Genomic DNA, 21,526 nt, shown 5'->3' with positions numbered 1-21,526 from the left:
GGCCATTGCAAAAATAGAATAAGGATTAATAGAGGTACAGTGCTGAATATCAGCTGTGATTGAGATTTCTGTATAGTGCTGGCATTCTCCTATTGAATAATTCATTCAATCGGGCATCAGGCTGTGTCACATCATCTGGTACAAATGCTTCATGCACTGAAATTAAAATTTGCAATAAAAACTTGTTGCTGAAGAAGTGGGGGGGGGGGGGGGGCGGTGGCGGTGGCACGGTGGTTAGCACTGCTGCCTCACGGCGCCAGGGACCCGGGTTCTATTCCGGCCTCAGGTGTCTGTCTGTGTGGAGTTTGCACAGTCTCCCCATGTCTGTGTGGGTTTCCTCCGGGTGCTCCGGTTTCTCCCCTCAGTCCAAAGATGTGCGGGTTAGGCAATGATAAATTGCCCTTTAGTGTCAGGGAGACTAGCTAGCATAAATACGTGGGGTTACTGAGATAGGGCCGGGGGTGGGTGGGGGGGGGGGGGGGGGGAGGGGGGCGGCGGGGTGTAATTGCGGTCAGTGCAGACCTGATGGGCCGAATAGCCTCGTTCTGTACTGTAGGGATTCTATGAATGTTTGACAGCCAAATTAATCTCAACTGTTTCTGCCTTGAAGAGATGTGTTTCCATTGTTCCAGTTTTTATGTTTCTGGAATTTATCCTCCTTTAGTGTACGTTTCCTCCATTAGCATAAGAGAAAGGAATTTGATACCAACCTGCTGGAGATTGCGGTGATGATATCCCATAACATTGAAGCTCATGTCCCTTTTCTACATTTATTTAAAGTGCTTTCCTTTCAAATTTAAACAAGATAATTTACATGGCTGGGGGAAGAGAACACTGTTGCATCTTATGCACCAACACACTAACTACTCTTGCTGAACCTTTAGTATTTAAAACAACATGGTTCCATGATTAGCAGGAAATGAAACTTCAGTGTTGACCAATTACAATGCAAAGACATACTCTGTTCAGCCATTAGACCAATCACACTAAGTCAAAGGGAGCATAGCGATGGATTCTCATCAGCTTCTTCTATACATGCCCCATGACCTCCCCATTTTGCCTACATAATTTTGGCCCTCAGCAGAGCTCTCCTTTTTCTTCCATTCCTATCCCCTGTTTTCCGAGCTTAAAAGCTTCTTGGCTCTAACGTCTTCCAGTTCTGACCAAAAGTCACTGACCTGAAATATGACCTGATTCCCTGGATCCATCGATACCAGCATTCTCTGCTTTTAGACCCAGGGGCCTTTTTCTTAATCTTCAACGCTTATTTTTGCTGTCAAAATGCATTTACAATGAAATAACCTCCGCCTGTTTGTTTTATTTTCCAGTGGAAGCACATTTTAAACACAAACCATAGAAGGATCTTTGGTTCCTGAAACCATGGGAACATTTAGGACATCATCTGCTCGTCACTGTTCTTTTTGAAATATGAGTTGTTCGGTGTTTGTGCAGCAGTCTGTTTCCCTCTCCTCCCATCTTTGTGCCCCCTCCCCCCCAGTACACCCCCAACAATTAGCAGGATGGGGGCTGGGAGATGGGGTGCAAGCACTAAAAGAAAACTAAACTGTGGCAAAAAAAGTGAAGTCTGAAGTGGATGTGCATGTCGCTAAACTGTAAAATTGAGAGCATGAATTTCGCCTCAGCATTTGGAACGACTGTCAAAACGTATGGTTCAATTCACACAACACTGCATGAGTATTTTTGTTCATTAATATTTAATCCCAAAATGTTTCCGCTGCAATAGGACACTATAAATACGATGACATGAAAAGTTGAAGTTTCTTTTTTTTTTAATTCAGTCTGTTTCATGTACCCACCTGTAATTGTCCATTGCTGGTCATGTGCCAATTCCCTGTTGGTCAACTTTGTTCTACAAGTCTTCAAACAACTGTATTTATGTGTATGAAGTATTTAAGTATATGAAGTAAAAATTAAAATGAGCTGTACAGACTTTAACCAGCAGTGATTCTACATTATAAACTGTTTTCCAACATCCATGAGTTTTCTTTTGTCTTCGTTGCAATTGTGCAGCAACAAAACTTGAAGTTGCTTTTAATTTCTCCTAAATGTGTATATTTTCTGCAGACGGTCAAAGGAAAAAAAAAACATACTGATGTTAGTGAAGCTGAAATTACAGTCAGTACGTAGTCTGTGGTACCGCGCTTTTTTCTGTACAAAATGTACAGCTTGAATTAAATTATGTATCTATCCTGTAGCTGTTTTTAGAGGGTGTGTTCTCAAAGGGATGTGTTCTCCGCTTGAAGTAAATGTTAGTTACCCTGTATTGCTCAGTTTAAAGTTAAATTTCCATGATAAATTGTGTTCTGTGATGTCTGTGCCAGATTATAGAGTAATTTATAATTGCCATGGTAATGTAAAAAGCTTTCCCATTGCAACAATTCTTCCAAAATTGTATCCTCAGCTTTTTAATATGCATATTTTTAAAAACTGACGTAAAAAATATCTGAAATTTATTTTGAAAAGTTGTGAATGAACTCCTGTAATTAAGCCACCAACTGTATCTATCAATTTTCATTCACCAATTACAGTAACATTAATATTACACTAAATGCATTCTTTAAGGTGTACCTCAACAATGGGACCAATAATTTTTTTCTCCTTGAGATGTAATCTCAACCCAAAACATTGCGCATCCCTAAGGTACCTGACAAAATAGCATCCAAACATAGAATTTCTATTAATGTACAGCAAGCTTGTTACATACAGACAGTGCTTGAGACTAAACATGATTGTTTGGTGAATGTAGTTATTTTTAACAGAAAAGTCAGTGGAAGCTTTCTCTTGTAACGTGATTGCTCCAGTCTTCAAAGCGAAAGCAAATTGATATGCGGGTTTCACTGTAACGTTTTGACCGTGTGAAAAGTGGATTATGTCAACTGACATGGAGGGAAACTGCTTCTGCAGGTGTCACTGACAGCACACTTGCCAACCCTATATCTCAGCTAACCCACACTTTATGACAGCCGACTTAAGATAGATAGGCCTCAGCAGAAAGTGAATTAAGTGAAGGAAGAAAAAAATGATCTAAGTTATATTCTTTATTCCAGATACAGAATGTAGTTTTCAGAATCTAATTTATATATTGCTTTAAAGTTATATGTGCAATTCGCACTTTTTCAGCCTCTTTGTTTTCAATCACTTGCACCTCCCTGTATAATGCAATATATTCACAGCCAGTATGTCAAACGAGACTGTAGCTGAAGAATTATATATTGGAAGTCACATAACCTGCATTTTGTTTCTTCCTCCTTTCTTGTAGTCATTGGGATTTTGCAATTGGTCTTTCTGGTAATTTGTCTCTGGTGTTTGGAAATATTAAATGTTATATGCTGCTAACAATTAAAATGAAGAATGCACTGGTAGCTATAGAGGAGCAGAACTAATTTACTCACTAAGTTTCAAGATTGTGGGCAATATACTTGAATAGGAATGTTATCAAAAAAAGAAACAAGTGGATAACCAAAAATTAAGATCCTGATGGTTACGAGGAAGAGTAAAATGAAGCATAGGATTAATCGAAGCATAAATGTGTTCACGTTCATTCCATTTGTCTTATTTTAATATGGTGTGCACTTGGTTGTGGAAATTATGCATAATGTACAGTGGATAAAATGGTGCTGAAATGAAAAAGTTATCATGATGTCCCAGACCAGACTTTGTATGTTGATACTTTCAATTAAAGGTCTTGATTGTGTTGCACAAGTGAGATGAGTTGTGTTGTGGTAATTGCATGCTATTCCTTCAAATCAGTTTTAAATTTTCCTTTCACGCATGGAAAGCCTTTAAGTGAAAGGACACTAGTAAAAACAGAACTGCTTTCAGTATCACTGAAACATTTCTTTTGTGAAATGTGTTGTTTAATATTGTACCAGTTGGAATACCATCACCTCCACGTCATGCACCATCCCAACATGGGCATATAATTGCCATTCCTTCACCATCACCACCTTCAGCACACAGCCTGCAGTGATTCAAGAATGCAGTGCACCACTGCCTTCTCTAGGGCAAAAAAAGGACCCAATGCATGCTGGCCTTGCAGTGACACCCAAATCCTACAAAATTTTTTTTTTAAATCATCCTGATTATTTGCATATTTTAAAACCTTTTGAGGTAGGGCCACATACTATTACTATAACTGAGGCTGAAATAGTTTTCATGTAAGAGTATCAAGGATGGTTTTGGGATATTGTCTAGACGGAATGTTAGATAATCTTTCCCATTGGAAAATACCACAGGCTAGATGTACAATAAATTTTTTGATTGTCTCAATATGCAACCTATAAATTACAACATTTCCAACACTCTTATGGTGTCTTTACACACCAGTCATTGCACCATCTCTCTAAATGAAACTGTTCCAAATTAATGGCTTAAACTCCCCACAAGCTAAATCGAGACTGACCAAATTCCTCAGATATCTGAGTAATTTGAGACAAGACCGATGGTTGGTGCAGTACACTTGGAAGGAACGAGTGACTTTGGCCTTACGGATCCCAAAACGTTCCATATTTTGATGGGTCTGCTGACATTGATGACTAGTTAGCCGACAAATCCATCATCAATGTATCATATAACAAACATAGTGATAAAAAGTGAACTGAGATGGTCCTTGGTCTTTTTTCATCCAGCAATTCCTATGTAGTAACGAACAAAAACTGAAATGTAGATACGCGCTGGTGGAAGAGCAATGTGCTAGCTCTCTCTCCACTATTTGCCATTCCAGTTCTAAGTAAGAAATTCAGTTTCCTACATTACAACAGTGACTCCATTTCAGAAGTACTTAATTGTCTTGTAAAGTGCTTGGGACATCCTGAGGTCATGAAGTGCTATATAAATGAAAGACTACTTGGTTTCTTTTTCTATGGTACTGTAAAATACAGATTCCACCCGTTTCCCCATTCGATGTAGACAAAGACTCTTTCACCACAGTATTCTTTTAGGTGAGGTGTTAAATTCAAATTCAATGGAATAGTTTTTAATGGCACGATGTAAAGAACAGCAGGGTCTTCTGATATTATTGCCATCAATCCACCCTCAACCACCATTCATAGGAAGCAAATCAATCATCCTTTCTTCCCTGTCATGTGGTCAAAATCTCAGAACTCCTTCACAAACAGATGTATCTACAACATAAGGGCTGCAGTGGTTAAAGAAGGTAGCTCACCGCCATCGCCTCAAGGTGAATTAGAGATGGTCAATAAGAGAGATTGACTAGGTTAGGATTGTTTTCACTGGAGTTCAGACAAATGAGGGAGGATCTCATAGAGACTTATAAAATTCTAACAGGGCTAGGCAGGGTAGATAGCGGGAGGATGTTCCCGATGGTGGGGGAATGCAGAACCAGGGTCACAGTCTGAGGGTTCAGGATAGACCATTTGACGGAGGTGAGGAGACATTTCCTCACCCAAAGAGTGGTGAGCCTGTAGAATTCATTACCACAGGAAGAAGCTGATTGCAAAACATTGAATGTATTCAAGAGGCGACTAGATATAACACTAGAAAGCAGGATTAGGCTATTGAGTTGGACGGTTAGCCCTGATCGTGATGAACGGCGGAGCAGGCTCGAAGAGCCAAATGGCCTCTTCCTGCTCCTATCTTCTTTGTTTCTATGTTAATAAATGTTGGACTTGCTAGTGATGCCCACATCCCATGAACAATGAGAAAAAGCTCATCATAATTCATATGGAGCTTCATTGTACACCACATTACTGCTGAATTTTCCCACATAAATTAGAAATAACCTGACCAGGTGTTGTAAAAATGCAAATCTTCACTGCAATTATAATTGAAAAAATGGGATAGTATGCACTAGGTTGAAAAATACTTGTGGTTATTGCACTTCACCTGACTAAGGAGCAGCACTCTGAAAGCTTGTGATTTCAAATAAACCTGTTGGACTATAACCTGATGTCATGTGACCTCTCACCTTGTCCAACACCAGCATTTCCCCATCACAAAAATATGATCTTCGATTTCCATTGAACTGGTATACAGCTTATTCAGCGTGAATAATTAACCAAACATGCAGATTTAGGAGCAAGTTATTCTTTTAAACAGAGCATTCAAAGAACAAAGCAGCAAGACAGTGAAGCATAAGGCTCAGCAATTATTCAGGTGTTTAAGGCCACTAGCTAATCATAGAATCCCTACAGTGCAGAAGGAGGCCATTCAGCCCATCGAGTCTGCACCGACCACAATCCCACCCAGGCCCTATTCCCGTAACCCGACATATTTACCCTGCTGTATCTCACTGACACTAGGGTCAATTTAGCATGGTGAATCAACCTAACCCACACATCTTTGGACTGTGGGAGGAAACCGGAGCATCCTGAGGAAACCCACGCAGACATGGCGAGAACATGCAAACTCCACACAGACAGTGACCCGAGGCCGAAATTGAATCCGGGTCACTGTGAGACAGCAGTGGTAACCATCGTGCCACCCTGTTGTCTTTTTTAGATCAATGGTATTACCCATTTAGGCTTTCAGAGTACATATGCTCTTTGCTTAAAACTGCATCAGCCTGTTCTGATCCATAGTTGAATTGCAAATTGTACTCATGGAACTGTGCATGTAATTCACCTCTGGTTATAAATTACGACTGAGAAAATCAACATCAAACCATTTGAAAAGCGATGGAAAGCTTTGATGGATGTCTTCCACTGTGCAAGCTGTTTCCTCTTCATGTAATATTTTAGGGTGACTGAGCAAAAAAAAGGTAATAAACATTCTGAACAACATGCGGTCAGAGTCCTGTAAAACATTTTCGTTAAACAACACACAATTTCTCTATATTACTCCAGTTTTTTAAAAAATTCAATTTGTAAATTATAGTTGAAAATAAACTATTCCACGTCCTTGGAAATGCTATTTACCTCAATCTCGGCTGTCACAGATTTGAATACATTTAGCTCCATCTACAACAGCTTTTTGCTTCCCCTTGATTTAATTTCTGATCCAGTTCACGTTCCCCACACTATCTATACTCTCACACATCACTGTGTGAAACGTTGTGCTACAACCTACATAAGGAAATTTTAAATCAGGATTGCGAGGTAAGGTCAGCAACATGAAGATGGGTCTATTTTAGCTGGACGTTTTGGCTCATTCAGAACGATCAGATATGGAGTTAGACTGACAGCAGTCCCAGGGTCAACAAAAGACACAGAGCTACGTGCGTTATCAGTGAAAACTGACATACTTCTCAGGTGGTGTGTGTGAAGAATGAGGAGTGGGCCACTGGTAGGATGCACTTGATATACGTGACACAATGAGGATGGTAGTGGATGTACAAAATAGTGGGAAAATGTTCATGGAGGATTGATAACATCAAAAGCAGCGGAGCATTCAAAGAGGTTACAAGCCCAAGCTGCAACCTAGGAGGATGTTGCTGATCACCTCAGTCAGTGTGGCTGGTTGTGACTGGCAGCTTTTCAGGACGGCACAGCAATTCATTGGTTTAGTCTAAAAGCAGCCGGATATCTTATTCTATACAAATCTTATGAAATAAATAGAAGTTAAGGAGGAACAGTTCCCGTTGGCAAAACGATCAAGAACTTGATTTAAGATGAATGGCATAAGAACCAAAGACAATATGAGAAAAAAAACAATTTTGTTTTTACACAGCAAGTAGTTAGGATCTAAAATGCCTGAGTAGGGATAGATTCAATCTTGTCTTTCAAAGGAGAATTGGAAAATTATTTGAAGAAAAAAACATTTGCAGGGCTAAAGGAAAAGGTTGGGGAATAGGACTAGTTAAGTTGCTGTTACACTGAGCTACAGTGACATGACAGGTCGAATGGCACCCTTCTGTGTTCTAACAAATCTAAGATTCTATGATAACTGGGGAGTGGGACAAATTGGATAGCGCTTTCAAAGTGCCGACATAGATATAATAAACTGAACAGCCTCCTTCTAGGCTATATGATTCTACATTCAATCTAAAGCTTACAGTTAACAAATTGATCAAGATGCCATTTTTCCATTAAGAGTATGTTTGAAGACATCTGCGTTTAAGTTTAGAAACGATTCAGGTTTTTAGAAATATTAAATCAGATAGCTTCAATAGCAAAATCAGTATGGTAAAACAAATATATCAGCTACAAAATCATTCAGGCTCAGTTGCAAAATCGTGTTAAAAGCATTTCCACATTTAGTAGGTGTGCTCAAAGATGTATACGCGTGTAAAAGTCAATCTCATGTAAACGTTGACCCCATAATGTTTGGGTTGAAAAACATGATTTTTCATTTATCTCATGTATAGAACCATAGAAATGATATAGCACAGAAGGGGGCCATTTGGTCCATCGTTAGAAGAATGAGGGGAAATCAAATTGAGGTATTCAAGATGATAAAAGGTATGGATAAAGTAGATGTGGAGCGGATGCTTCCACTGGTGGGGCATTCTAGGATGAGAGGTCATAGTCTTAGGATAAGGGGTAGCAAATTTAAAACAGAGTTGAGGAGAAACTACTTCTCCCAAAGGGTTGTGAATCTGTGGAATTCGCTATCCCAAATTGCAGTGGATGCTGGGACAGTGAGTAAATTTAAGGAGTTAGACAGATTTTTAATTGGTAATGGGTTGAAAGGTTATGGGGAGAAGGCAGGAAAATGAGGATGAGGAGCATATCAGCCATGATCGAATGGTGGAGTGGACTCGATGGGCCGAATAGCCTAATTCTGCTCCTATATTTTATTAACTTATAAACTTATCTTGCCTATGCCAGCCCAAAGACACCCAGGTGCCCTTTCTAATCCCATCTTCCTGCACCCAACTCATAGCCCTGCAACTTACAGCACTTAAGGTGCATATCTAGGTACCTTTTAAACAAGTTTAGGGTCTGTGCCTCCACCACTAACTCAGGCAGCAAATTTCAGACACTTATTAATGCTTCCCAATGGTTTACTACTGATTTAACTTTAGCAGTCTTGTTCAGTCCAGCTCATCCAAATCACTTCTCAGTTTTGTCAAATTTGCTTTCCTCCAGTTTAAAACTTTTACTCCTAATTTATCTGTCAATTTACGTAATACTAAATCTAACCAAATTGTGTTCACTATCCCCAATATGGTCGCCCACTGTCACTTCACCCACTTGCCCATCTTGATTTCCCAAGCCTAAATCCAGAATTGTTTAAAAGGTTCCTGAACACAGTACATGAACTTTTCACCTTCAATGCCCCTTGTATTGTTTGAAACCCAGGTGATATTGGGAAAGTTAAAGTCGCCTACTATTATTGCCCTCTTATTTCTACAGGCAGAAATTTGTCTACATATATGTTTTTCTATTTCTCTCTCACTATTTGGGTGTCTGTAGTATTTCCCTAGTAGTGTGACCTGCTTCTTTTTTATTCCTAATCTCAACCCATAAAGTCACATTTGTTAACCCAATTAGTATAGCATTCCTTCTCACAACTGTAATTGATTCCTTAACCAATAATGCTAGCTCCTCTACTTATTTGTCACCCACTCTATCCTGCCTGAAAACTCTATATCCAAAAATATTGAGCTGCCAATTTTGCCTCCTTTAGCCAGGTTTCTATTATAGCAACACCATCGTGCTGCCATGTGTCTATCTATGCCCTTAGTTCACCTGCCTTGTTTGTAACAGTCCTTGAAGTATAAGCAGCTCAACCCCATCAATTTTCTTTGCTAGATGCTTTTTTAACCCTTGTTTCTTTTGTCTTTCCAAGTCGCTGACTACATCACTAACTAATGTTCTACCTCCCATTTCCTGATCTGAATCTGATCCATTTAAGCCTACCCTTTGGTTCCCATCCTCCTCCCCAACTGAACGAGCAAAAGCCCCGCAAGGATATTGGTCCCAGCTCTGCCAGGTGCAACCCGTCTGGCTTGTACAAGTCTCACCTTCCCTGGAACTGGTCTCAGTGCCTCAAGAATCTAAACTTCTCCCTGGTACACCATTTTTCCAGCCTCACATTCATAGAAATCATAGAAACCCTACAGTGCCGAAAGAGGTCATTTGGCCCATCAAGTCTGCACCGACCACAATCCCACCCAGGCCCTACCCCCATATCCCTACATATTTACCCACTAATCCCGCTAACCTACACATCTCAGGACACTAAGGGGCAATTTTAGCATGGCCAATCAACCTAACCCGCACATCTTTGGACAGTGGGAGGAAACCGGAGCACCCGGAGGAAACCCACGCAGACACGAGGAGAATGTGCAAACTCCACACAGACAGTGACCCAAGCCGGGAATCGAACCCAGGTCCCTGGAGCTGTGAAGCAGCAGTGCTAACCACTGTGCTACCGTGCCGCCCATCTGATTATCCTCCTCATCTGATCTATCCTCTTGCGAGAGTGCGGCATTGGAAGTAATCATCTGATTACTACATCTGAGGTCCTGCCTTTTAATTTATCTCTCAAATTCCTATATTTAGTTTTCAGAACCTCATCCCTTTGTTTACCTATGTCATTGGTACCAATGTGTGCCACAACCACTAGCTGTTCACTCTCTCCAGAATGTCCTGCAGCTGCTCTGTGAGATCCTGACCCTGACACCATGGAAGGTAAATACCATCCTTAATTCACAGCTGTGGCCAAAGAAAGGCCTGTTTGTACCCCATACTATTGAATCCCCTATCACTATAACCCTTCTGCGCATTTTCCTCCCCTTCTTTGCAGTAGAGCCACCTGTGGCGCCATGAACTTGGCTGTTGTTGCTTTCCCCTGAGAGGTCACCACCCCACCCCACCCGAAGTATCCAAAGCGATATATCTTTCTGAGATGGAGGAATGACTACAGCGGACACATGCATTTCCTTCCTGAGCCTTTTATTTCGTCTGATGGTCACCCATTCCCTTTCTGCTCATGTAATCTTCACCTGTGGCGTAACCACTTCACTAAACATGCTATCCACAATGTTCTCAGCATTGAATCCATCCGCAGCTCCAGCTCCGAAATGCAGTTAGCCAGTTGCCGCAGCTGGACACACTCCTTGCACACATGATCGTTAGGGACACTGGAAGCATACCTTATTTCCCACAATGTGCAGGAGGAACATACCACTGGTCTGAGGTTCCTTTCTCTCTAAACTAGTTGCTCCCTTTAAGGGAATTTGATTAAACTAGGAACGTTCCTTCGCTTGAAACACTTCTATTTTAATCAAACGTCCCTAGCGCTATTTAGAACATAGATCGGTACAGCACAGAACAGGCCCTTCGGCCCACGATGTTGTGCCGAGCTTTGTCTGAAACCCAGATCAAGCTATTTCCTCCCTATCATCCCGAAGTACTCCATGTGCCTATCCAATAGCTTCTTAAATGTTCCTAAAGTTTCTGACTCCACTATCCCTGCAGGCAGTCCATTCCACACCCCAACCACTCTCTGCGTAAAGAACCTACCTCGGACATCCTTCCTATATCTCCCACCATGAACCCTATAGTTATGCTCCCTAGTTACCGCTCCATTCACCCGAGGAAATAGTCTTTGAACGTTCACTCTATCTATCCCCCTCATCATCTTATAAACCTCTATCAAGTCTCCTCTCAACCTCCTCCGCTCCAAAGAGAAAAGCCCAAGTTCCCTCAACCTTTCCTCATAAGACCTACCCTCCAAACCAGGCAGCATCCTGGTAAATCTCCTTTGCACTCTCTCCAGTGTCTCCACATCCTTCTTGTAGTGAGGTGACCAGAACTGCACACAATATTCCAAATGTGGTCTCACCAAGGTCCTGTACAGTTGCAGCATAACCCCACGGCTCTTAAACTCAAACCCCCTGTTCATGAATGCCAACACACTATAGGCATTCTTCACGGCTCTATCCACTTGAGTGGCAACCTCCAGAGATCTATGGATATGAACCCCAAGATCTCTCTGTTCCTCCACATTCTTCAGAACCCTACCTTTGACCCTGTAATCCACATTTAAATTTGTCCTACCAAAATGAATCACCTCGCATTTGTCAGGGTTAAACTCCATTTGCCATTTTTCAGCCCAGCTTTGCATCCTATCTATATCTCTTTGCAGCCTACAACAGCCCTCCACCTCATCCATTACTCCACCAAATTAGCTTATTTAAGCTAATATATCATACTTTAAAAACCGCAAGAAAATACTCTGCAGGTATCACTTACCAATCAGCTGTTTCCGTTGGGAGAGTGTCACTTTCTGAACTGTCACCTCCGAAAGCAGTTTTTGGTGGCCCAGATGGACCCCACTGCAAGTCGACCTAGTCTTTCAATGATCAATACCCAAAGGTTTCAGAACCAAAGTAAAATCCTGGAGAAGCTAATGATTCAATTTCATCGCAAATGTATAAATACTAATGAAATGAGTACCAGCAAATAAATGTTTTTATTTATTTCAAATTAAATTCAGATTATCGATGACAGTTAATTCTTCAAGGCTGTTATTTTTTTACTTTATTCTACTGCAAGAGTCTTTTTTGGATTTCACTTGGGCCCAAATAACGCACCCACGTGTTTGCCTCAAAAACCAAATCACCTCCAAACTTCTGACCTAAAAGAATAGTTTCAAAAATTTGTCCTTTACACAGGTTTTGTGGTATGGCAAAAATCAAGTGCTACTGCCCTCTACTGAACAAATCTGGGGTGTCACAACAATGCTGGCACAGACACCTTTTCATAAGAGGGAAATGGAAGCATTAGACAGAAACTGCTTCTGTGGAAGCTAGCTAGACTGGACCTGTCGCCTCTGATGTGTTAATTCTACCCTGGTCGTACGTTTTAACAAAGCCTTTTCCTTCATGCATTCGAAACAAATGATTTGTCAGATGGTCAATACAAAACAAAGTGATCTTGGAAATTTTATAGATTCCTATTTCATATACAACACACCACGGAATGCCTTGTGTTTTGCATGCTAATAGCCCACATGAATACTTAACCGTAGTTAAGAAAGAGTTTTATCACGTTAAAAAGTAAACATTCCACCTCAAGGCAAAGTTCTGACTTTGTATCAAACAAAGAGACTAATTATTTTTCTTTAATGTGATAAATACAAGTATTAAAAAAGCAACAGTCCAACTTATGCACAAAAATATCACTGAAAAAGAGGAATCTATTCCGTCGTTTAAAAGGCTGCCATTTAATCCCCATTAGGTTTAACCTCTGTGAACATTTCATAGGCCATGAGTTACAGAGAGTACCTAGTGGAAAAACAACTAGATACGGTTACCAGATCTATAAAGCATAATGTACAGTCACTCTTAAATTGTTTGTGTTACGAGCTCCAGTTAAATCAGGTCCTTGCATTTCACTACAAGACAAACCCAGGTCCTGATTAAGGAGTCATTGTGCAAATTTCCCTTAAGTTCCAGCACTTGAAATGTCAATGCTTAAAAGTACTTAAGTGTCTGGCATGCAAACCTTTAACATGCAGAATCAGCCCTGACAAAGTATTTACAGCATTCTTGTCGCAGCTGTATACATTTTACTTGTATCAGAATATAATATACCACCTCAAATAAAGTCAGGGTGACAACAATCTTCTTTAATGTTGTTTATTGGTTCAGAAATAATTAAGCCCGTTTTTGTGCATGATCCTTTGTAATCTGTGCGTAACAGCTACACCAATTGTGTAAGTTAAATCAAGTGCTGCTGATCCCTACAGCTTTTCCTTTGTTCCTATTGACAATCACTCTTACTTGTTAAACAAGAGCTAGTTTTAGCAATTTGAAATGTCTCAACTTCCATTGGCAAAGTTTGCTATACGATGAGCATCTTTTTGCATGGCTTTACATCATACAGCCCGAGACCATTCATATGTAGTGCCATGTGTACCAGTTCCCAGTACAAAGCTGTAAAGTACTTAAATCTTATGTAAAATAATCTAAAAAGACAAAACTTATTACATCAGTCAACACACCGCCAATTGGAACCTGGTCTTTAAATCATGAAATATCTACTGAACATAAATAATACAGCATTTCCAATAAAGACAGCAATAGGAAACATCCTTTGCACCTTCTGCAGTAGAAAGGGAAAGAGAGCCCTTTGCAGGTGCTCAGATGTGAAACTGTCATATAAAATGTCCCATGGTATAGCTGTTTCTATTTCTTGTATAAGCAGATCATTCTGTAGACACCTCAGTGGAATATTGTCTTTAGACCTTTAGGTTAGAAAGTTAATTTTCTTCTTAGTCAAGATCAATAGGATTGACATCTTCTGGTCCTTCGCCATCCACCTCATCTTCCTCTCCTGCACCCATCAGACTGTTCAAAAGGTTTCCTGCAAAGGGAATATGAGAACTATAAGAGTTCAATGCTTGATTTTCTCATTTTTGATAATGCCGTTGGATAACGGGCAAAACCTCTTCTAATTCATACGGTGCAAGCCATCTGTCATATTAATAGATGCATCTAAAATCTATCAAAAGTCTGACAACTGGATGCATTTCCAGCACTGACACTACAAATTCGAGAGCCCACAATTACAATGGAAACAGCCAATGGAAATTTGTCATGTTGTGATTACGCCCTCCCACCAGTGAAGGCATTGTTACACTTCTGTTTTGTACATTCACATGTTTGAGCTGAATTTTATGGGGCGGAATGTCCGAAAAACCAGGGGAGGGGGATGGAAGGTAGCATGCCACCACCATGGAATGCTATCACCAGTGGGGGACGTGCAAGACAGTCTTCTTGCCCAGAGGCCAATTGAGATTCTTAAATGGCCAGTTTGGAAATGGAGGGTTGGGGGTGCAAGATCCCCTCATTAAACAATCTGTGGCCCACACAAGTGCCCAGCAGCAATAGTAACCCCCAATCTTCATCAGTGCTGGCCTGACTAGCTCCCTGAGGCACTGCTAGGACTAAACAGCTGATTGGGTGTCAGCTCTTGTAGACGAGCTCTTTACCCTTAAAAGGACGGAAACCACAATGGCAGCTGCCTCACGCCACAGACTCTGGTTGGGATTACCCAAAACAGTTGTAGAGGAGTTGCCTCTGGCTTCCCATGGAGCCGACACTTTCCCAACAAAATCCAACCTGTGAATGTGCGTGTTCTCGGAGCAAGCTTTTCCAATCTCAGTCAGATTAACAAGGGCAGAATACCTGCCTTGAGAGGGGGATCCTTTCGTACCATGCATAAATATACATTCAGGTAGAAACATAGATCATACTTGATCAGTTGGCCAGAGGTTACCCATTTCAATACCAAATTGTTCCATGTTTTGTCCACCTTTCTAATGTTTTCTTCCAACAGATGATCCCTCCACCCCTCCCCCACCACCCACTCCCCCAGCTAGTTTGATTGGACTATCTTTACACACGATTGTACAGCATCTTTGATCACTATCTTTTCAATGTTCTACTTGTGGTCAGGATTCTCTTACACCAGTATCAATAATCCTTGCCTAGTAGAGTATACGTACCTCAATGCCCTGCAGTTTATTCACAACTGTCCTTGTGTAAAAATAAAAGTGTGTCCTTTAAAGCCATACCTTTATTTGATCTCATTATATTTACATTTTCTCTTAACATGAATGTTATCTCCATTTGCATTAATCATTGACATTGTTTGTTAATAGTTTACCCCATCCCTATCTAAATCTAGTTCAAATAAATTTGGGGCGGCACGGTGACACAGTAGGTAGCACTGCTGCCTCACAGTGTCAGGGACCCGGGTTCACCACATTCTCCCTGTGTCTGCGTGGGTTTCCTCCGGGTGCTCTGGTTTCCTCCCACAGTCCAACGATGTGCAAGTTAGGTGGATTGGCCATGCTAAATTGCCCCTTAGTGTCAGGGGGACTAGCTAAGGTAAATGCATGGAGTTATGGGGATAGGGCCTGGGTGGGATTGTGGTCAGTGCAGGCTCGATGGGCTGAATGGCCTCCTTCTGCAGTGTAGAATTCCATGATTATATGAAATTCATTTTCTAACACAAAGTGAATAAATAAAAGCACATTAAAAAAGTTGAGGCATTTAATTATAAAAATAGCCAGTTTTCAGTTTTGGGATTTGACTTGTTGGCAGCTAGTTGGCAACATTCTCTAAGGGTGTACACAATTTTCCAATCCAGTGTTAATGTGAATGAATTTGAGCTTTTCGACGACACTAATTTGGGAGTGCTATAGCCAACACTCAAAAGAGAAGCAGAGATTCGCTGAAGAAGCTGGCCTCACATCACTCCTGTTTGATGTTGCACGGAGTGTAATCCAGTGCAGCGTCAAACCTGGTTTTACAAAGTGATCAGCAATCAATCAGATCTCCAGGAACACTTTCAATCCAAACCTCAATTTGACAAAGATTCTCCTCTCCGTGTGTTTTGAATATTTTAAAATTTGAAGGATGCATTACTCCTCTGGGCAGATCCAGTACAGTGCAGCATCCATGCAATGCAAGATTTTAAAATGTGTAATTCTTACGTTTAATAATTGCTGAATTATTGTACGACTGCCCCGCTTCTTGACTGCCCACTCCCCTCCCTCCACCCCCCGCACCACAATGGAATCGAAGATAAGCGAGATGTGAGAGCACCATCAAAACGGAAAAAGATAAACTGTAGATTTTAAAAATCACAAGTGCTGCAGTTAAAAATGGTGCTATAATAACAGACCCATAATATAATACTTCTGATATTGGCAAAGTCCATGCATGCGTTGTTTCAGAATGCATGTTATCTTTTGAAATCACTGCCTCAGTGTTGTCAGACTGTCAGCTTGTCCAACATACAGTCTTGAATGCCCGTAGTTTCCTTCAGCTAAACACTGAAAAATTGTCATCAATTTAATCTCTTGTGTCTACTCTATTCAATTATTTTATCATTCTAAAAATTACAAATAGATCATTCCTTAAACTTTAAAGCTCAAGAGGAATATAAACCCAATTGGGCAGGGATTGATAACTCAAAGCCGTTACAAGTTCAGCGGATAATAAAGAAAGCAAATGGAATGCTGGCATTTATAGCTAAAGGAATAGAATATAAAGGTAAGGAAGTATTGTTGCAACTATACAAGGCATTGGTGAGGCCGCACCTGGAGTATTGTGCACAGTTTTGGTCCCCGTATTTGAGGAAAGATGTAGTGGCATTGGAGGCAGTTCAGAGGAGGTTCACTAGATTGATTCCAGAGTTGAGGGGTTTGTCGTATGAAGAGAGATTGAACAGTTTAGGCCGATACTCTCTGGAATTTAGAAGAATGAGGGGAGATCTAATTGAGGTATTCAAGATGATAAAAGGTATGGATAAAGTAAACGTGGAGTGGATGCTTCCACTGGTGGGGCATTCTAGGACGAGAGGTCTCATAGTCTTAGGATAAGAGGTAGCAAATTTAAAAGAGAGTTGAGGAGAAAGGGTTGTGAATCTGTGGAATTCGCTACCCCAAAGTGCGGTGGATGCTGGAACAGTGAGTAAATTTAAGGAGGAGTTAGACAGATTTTTAATTGGTAATGGGTTGAAAGGTTATGGGGAGAAGGCAGGAAAATGGGGTTGAGGAGCATATCAGCCATGATCGGATGGCGGAGCGGACTTGATGGGTTGAATGGTCTAATTCTTATGAACTTATGACACTCAGCACTGAGTACCACAGGATGACTGATGCAAGAAAAAAAATCGCACTGGTGCAATACTGGAGTTGGACTGCTGGTCTGATCATCTAGCTACATCTGATCTGTTAGAGCCTAATGGTAAATGTTTCTCTGAAGTGCTCTGAAATGGACAGTAATATCCTTTGACCTTGATGAGCATTTTAGAAAGAAATATAGTCAGAAACAAATAAATGCTATTTTTTGTTGTTGTCCCAATGGGTTGCAGTTTGTAGGCATCATGACCTTAATGACACACATCCAGATATTATTTGTTTTCTTAACTTCCCTGTTACACCTCACAAAAAGGAGTTGTAGTTGCACATATACATACTAGCTACAGGTGAATTAAACAACATTTGAAGAAATCAATCACAATTTAATATGTAAATGGTTCCATGCTTAACGTACCTAATAATCCCCCATATGAGGAAGTTTGTCTCGGCGCAACTCCAAAGAAGATCTGACCTATTCGGTCTAGATACTAGAATTAAAAATAGTGCAGAATTAAAAGGTTAAGACTTTTTGTTTGTATTTTTATTCCAATTCAATCAAATCAAGTCCAATTCAGAGTCTCAACAAGTTGAGACATTCCCGATCCAAGCTGACAAGACAGGGCTCTCACCTCCTGTCTTGGGCTTGATCTACATGATCCAAGCTGATTGGAGTCGGCATAGCTCCTCCTCCAAGGCTTGATCTCATTTGCATCTTAGCCAAAAGGCCGAGATGCCGCGTTTAAAAATTGCTTCAAATGAAGCTAAAATGTAGCCTAATGACTTCAACCAAGCACAGCATGTCAATACTACACTTGATCTTAGCCAAAGCTTAAGACTTAATTTTTTTTAAATACTTTTCCAATTCAATCAAATCAAGTCCAATTCACAGTCTCAACAAGTTGAGACATCCCCGATCCAAGCTGACAAGACAGGGTATGCAACCCCTGTCTTGGGCCTGATCTACATGAGCCAAGCTGATTGGAGTAGGCGCAGGTCTTCCTCCTCCAAGGCTTGATCTCATTTGCATCTTAGCCAAAAGGCCGAGATGCCGCTTTTAAAAATTGCTGAAAAGCTTAAGACTTAATCTAATAAAAAAGAAAGGAAACAAAAATGATTAAACAATCAGGAGCTACTCAGATGGAGATTCTCTCAAATGAACCCTTATTACAGTAACACTATCCCGATGGGTTAAAGTTCTGTTTTGATTAACACAATATACAATTTACATATTTTTATATATAAAAACTGGATTTCCTGCGCAACACTTTATGGAACTTTGGACACTGGAAAAATCAAAACTATGCAAATTCATTTTAATTTGATTTAATACATTTTTAAAGTACTTTGCATTTTTGTACTGGAAATAATTTTAATACACTAAAATGATCATAGGTATCCTAGCTTAACAACAGAATCCATACCATATTGGTATTTAGCAAACTAAAAATGACATATCCATTTTAGCTGGTGTTCACTGGCAGCTAATCTTCACTGAATAGTAAGTAGTCCAGCAGGTTTGTTAACATGCTTGACACAAAATAGAGTATGTACTGCTTTTAATTTATGCTATAATGAATAAAAATTGCATTATGGAAAGCTGCAATGGAAGTACAGTGAAAGCCACATATCAGCTTGCTGATGTTACAAAATATATATTTTATTGTAAAAAGAAAATCCACTTAGGACCCCTCGAATATCACAAATTTGCCTTGCAGTAATTTGAATTTGATATGCAAACACACCCACCCTGTATATCAATGGTGCTTTTGATTTCTACCCAGCAGTTTTGCAACTTGCGTTAATTCACTGCCTTTCTACGCTCCCACACAAATTTTCCAGAGCTCAACAGAAAGTCCAATGTAATTTGTTTTTATCATGGCTTCACTTCAGTTATGTCTACAATTCCATTTAACTGAATAGTTGAGTATGGCATGATGATTTCAATGTTACCTTATTTAGCTACAATAAGATCTCATAAAATAAAGGTCAACTGATATAAATTTTTCTTGGGTAACTTATGATTTTGATTGCCTGCATGCTTTGTTATTTAAATAGTCATCAAAAAGCATTCACTCTCAGTTTATTAATTTACTTGTACAGAAGTTTAATCCATTAAGGCAGCGATTGGTAGAAAAAAATACTTGAGGAAAATGTTTGTTAATGTCTTCTTTAGTTGTGACAAATCCAGTTACCTCCAATTATGGAGGAAGATTTCCTTCTTAAGCAGTGTGAGAGAACATTTTAAACACATGATCAACTGGAAATCTTCCCAATAGGGTTCTAAAAACTATACATGATCACAACACTGCATTAGCAAAATGACAATCCGGGGCAACAATTTCAGCCTAACAAAAGTTTCTATCAAGATATATGATGAAAATTCCCATGTATCTAAAAGCAGAAAATGCACATTGCTATTCACTATTGGTATTAAAGCTTACTCACCGTCTCAGAGTCCTCATTCAAATGGAGTGACTCCTCAATACGCAAATGGACATTTGCTTCCCTTTGCAGCCTGAAATGTGTGAATGGGAGAAAGAGGAAATAAGGGCTTCCTAATCCTCTTCATTGTGCTTTTCCCCCCATTGATATTGTGGCCCAAATTTCAATTTTACCAGCTCTGGGAATTCAAATAGCTTGTAGCGAGAGATGGGGGAATTGTCTGTGTACGTACATAGATCCACAGCACACAGGAAGCCATTCAGCCCATCGTGCCTATGCCAGCTCTTTGAAAGGGCCGATCACTCCCACTTGCCTGCTCTTTCTCCAAATGCAAATGTTTCTTTTTCAAGTATACATCCAATTCCAGTTGAAAGTTACTGCTGAATCTAATGGCATTGCCCTCAGGCAGCACGTTCCAGATCATAACAACTCGCTGTGTAAAAATGTTTGTGAACGCCTTTATATTGCTGGGTGAGCAATGAATTTTCTTCATTTGTTTCTCTGGTCTCCAAACACATAACGCATACTGAAAGCAGGTGCTCCACAAAATAGTATGGTGGAATGGGGGAAGAGCAGAAACAAATAAACTCTGGTATCTGGTGCTGGATGAGTATTGGCCTGTATTTAGTGGAGAAGCAAAATTAAAAAGAGTTAGGCCCAATCACAAAAGCAATTGGTCTTTACCTACGCCATATGAAATGCAGCATCTAATAGATTTAATTGAAATGGGGCCATTTTCTTGCCCCATGTCTCAGATAGATACAGCACAGCTCCAAGGCTCACACGTACTGCAGTTAATTACAGCTCCGTTTCTCCCTGTCCACACACATCCCCCACCGCCTTTTTAGGAAATTCCAGAACAATGTAAAGGGGTATCTGTCATTTTTCTGATCTTTGCACTCTGGAAACAGACACCGTTCATGGCTAAAGGTCAGGAACATAGGTCCCACGTGACCCCCTGTTAATCACTTGTCTATTGTGCAATGACTTTAGTGCAGTTTTGAGAAATGGCATCATCAATCTTTTTTGGGAAGTGGGAGTGATGAAAGGATGTATAAAAGCAACTGACCTTGAGATTTCAAAAAAAAAACCTCAAGATTATGTCAATCACTACGCAGTGTGTTCTGCACTGTGTTACCTGTTTGGAAATTCTAACATGATGCACTTCTGATGGACGGAGGAATAGCATAAAAAGTTCAGTACCTCGCTGATGAAGAGAGTGAGTTTTAGTTGTCATTAAAAACTCTCAGGTTCTTATATGAAGCAAAATTTGTGTCACGTGAAATAAACTGTCGCAGGGCTGAAAGAAAATTATGTTGTACAGTCATAATCTCACTACATCAAGGAAAGGCTAAGAGTATGAGGAGGATTAGGGATGCCTGATTTTCTCTTTTCTCTTCAGGCATACCACAGGAGGCGAATTTCCATTTGTGAGGGGATGAGTCCTGAGGAGATAAGAACGTCAGTCCCAACAGTACACAAGCTACATGGTTATCTGCATTTGAGTTCCTGCAAACAAGCAACTTGTCTAAAATCTGGCTTTGAATTTGCTGGGGAG

At 40.3% G+C, this 21,526-nt stretch overlaps 2 protein-coding genes across 2 annotated transcripts in view; one reads left to right on the top strand and one right to left on the bottom strand.

Annotated features, from left to right (window-relative positions):
- The window catches only part of LOC144510785 (arf-GAP with dual PH domain-containing protein 1-like), a 148,664-nt gene extending 144,942 nt beyond the window's left edge, over positions 1-3,722 (top strand). Inside the window, exon 11 of the mRNA XM_078240665.1 lies at positions 1,329-3,722. Coding sequence (XP_078096791.1) covers positions 1,329-1,357 — 29 coding nt within the window. The 3' untranslated portion in view covers positions 1,358-3,722. The remainder of the gene's footprint in view (positions 1-1,328) is intronic.
- An 8,601-nt stretch (positions 3,723-12,323) lies between these two features.
- Positions 12,324-21,526, bottom strand: part of get4 (guided entry of tail-anchored proteins factor 4) — a 39,451-nt gene continuing 30,248 nt past the window's right edge. The window contains exons 8-9 of the mRNA XM_078240666.1: positions 17,942-18,014; positions 12,324-14,237 (exon numbers count right to left, since the gene is read on the bottom strand). Of these exons, the coding sequence (XP_078096792.1) occupies positions 14,146-14,237; positions 17,942-18,014 (165 nt within the window). The 3' untranslated portion in view covers positions 12,324-14,145. The remainder of the gene's footprint in view (positions 14,238-17,941; positions 18,015-21,526) is intronic.

Source organism: Mustelus asterias, chromosome 23, assembly GCF_964213995.1.
Source record: "Mustelus asterias chromosome 23, sMusAst1.hap1.1, whole genome shotgun sequence".
Taxonomy (NCBI): domain Eukaryota; kingdom Metazoa; phylum Chordata; class Chondrichthyes; order Carcharhiniformes; family Triakidae; genus Mustelus; species Mustelus asterias.
The sequence above is the reverse complement of the archived record's forward strand: the minus strand, read 5'-3'. Positions and strand labels throughout refer to the sequence as shown.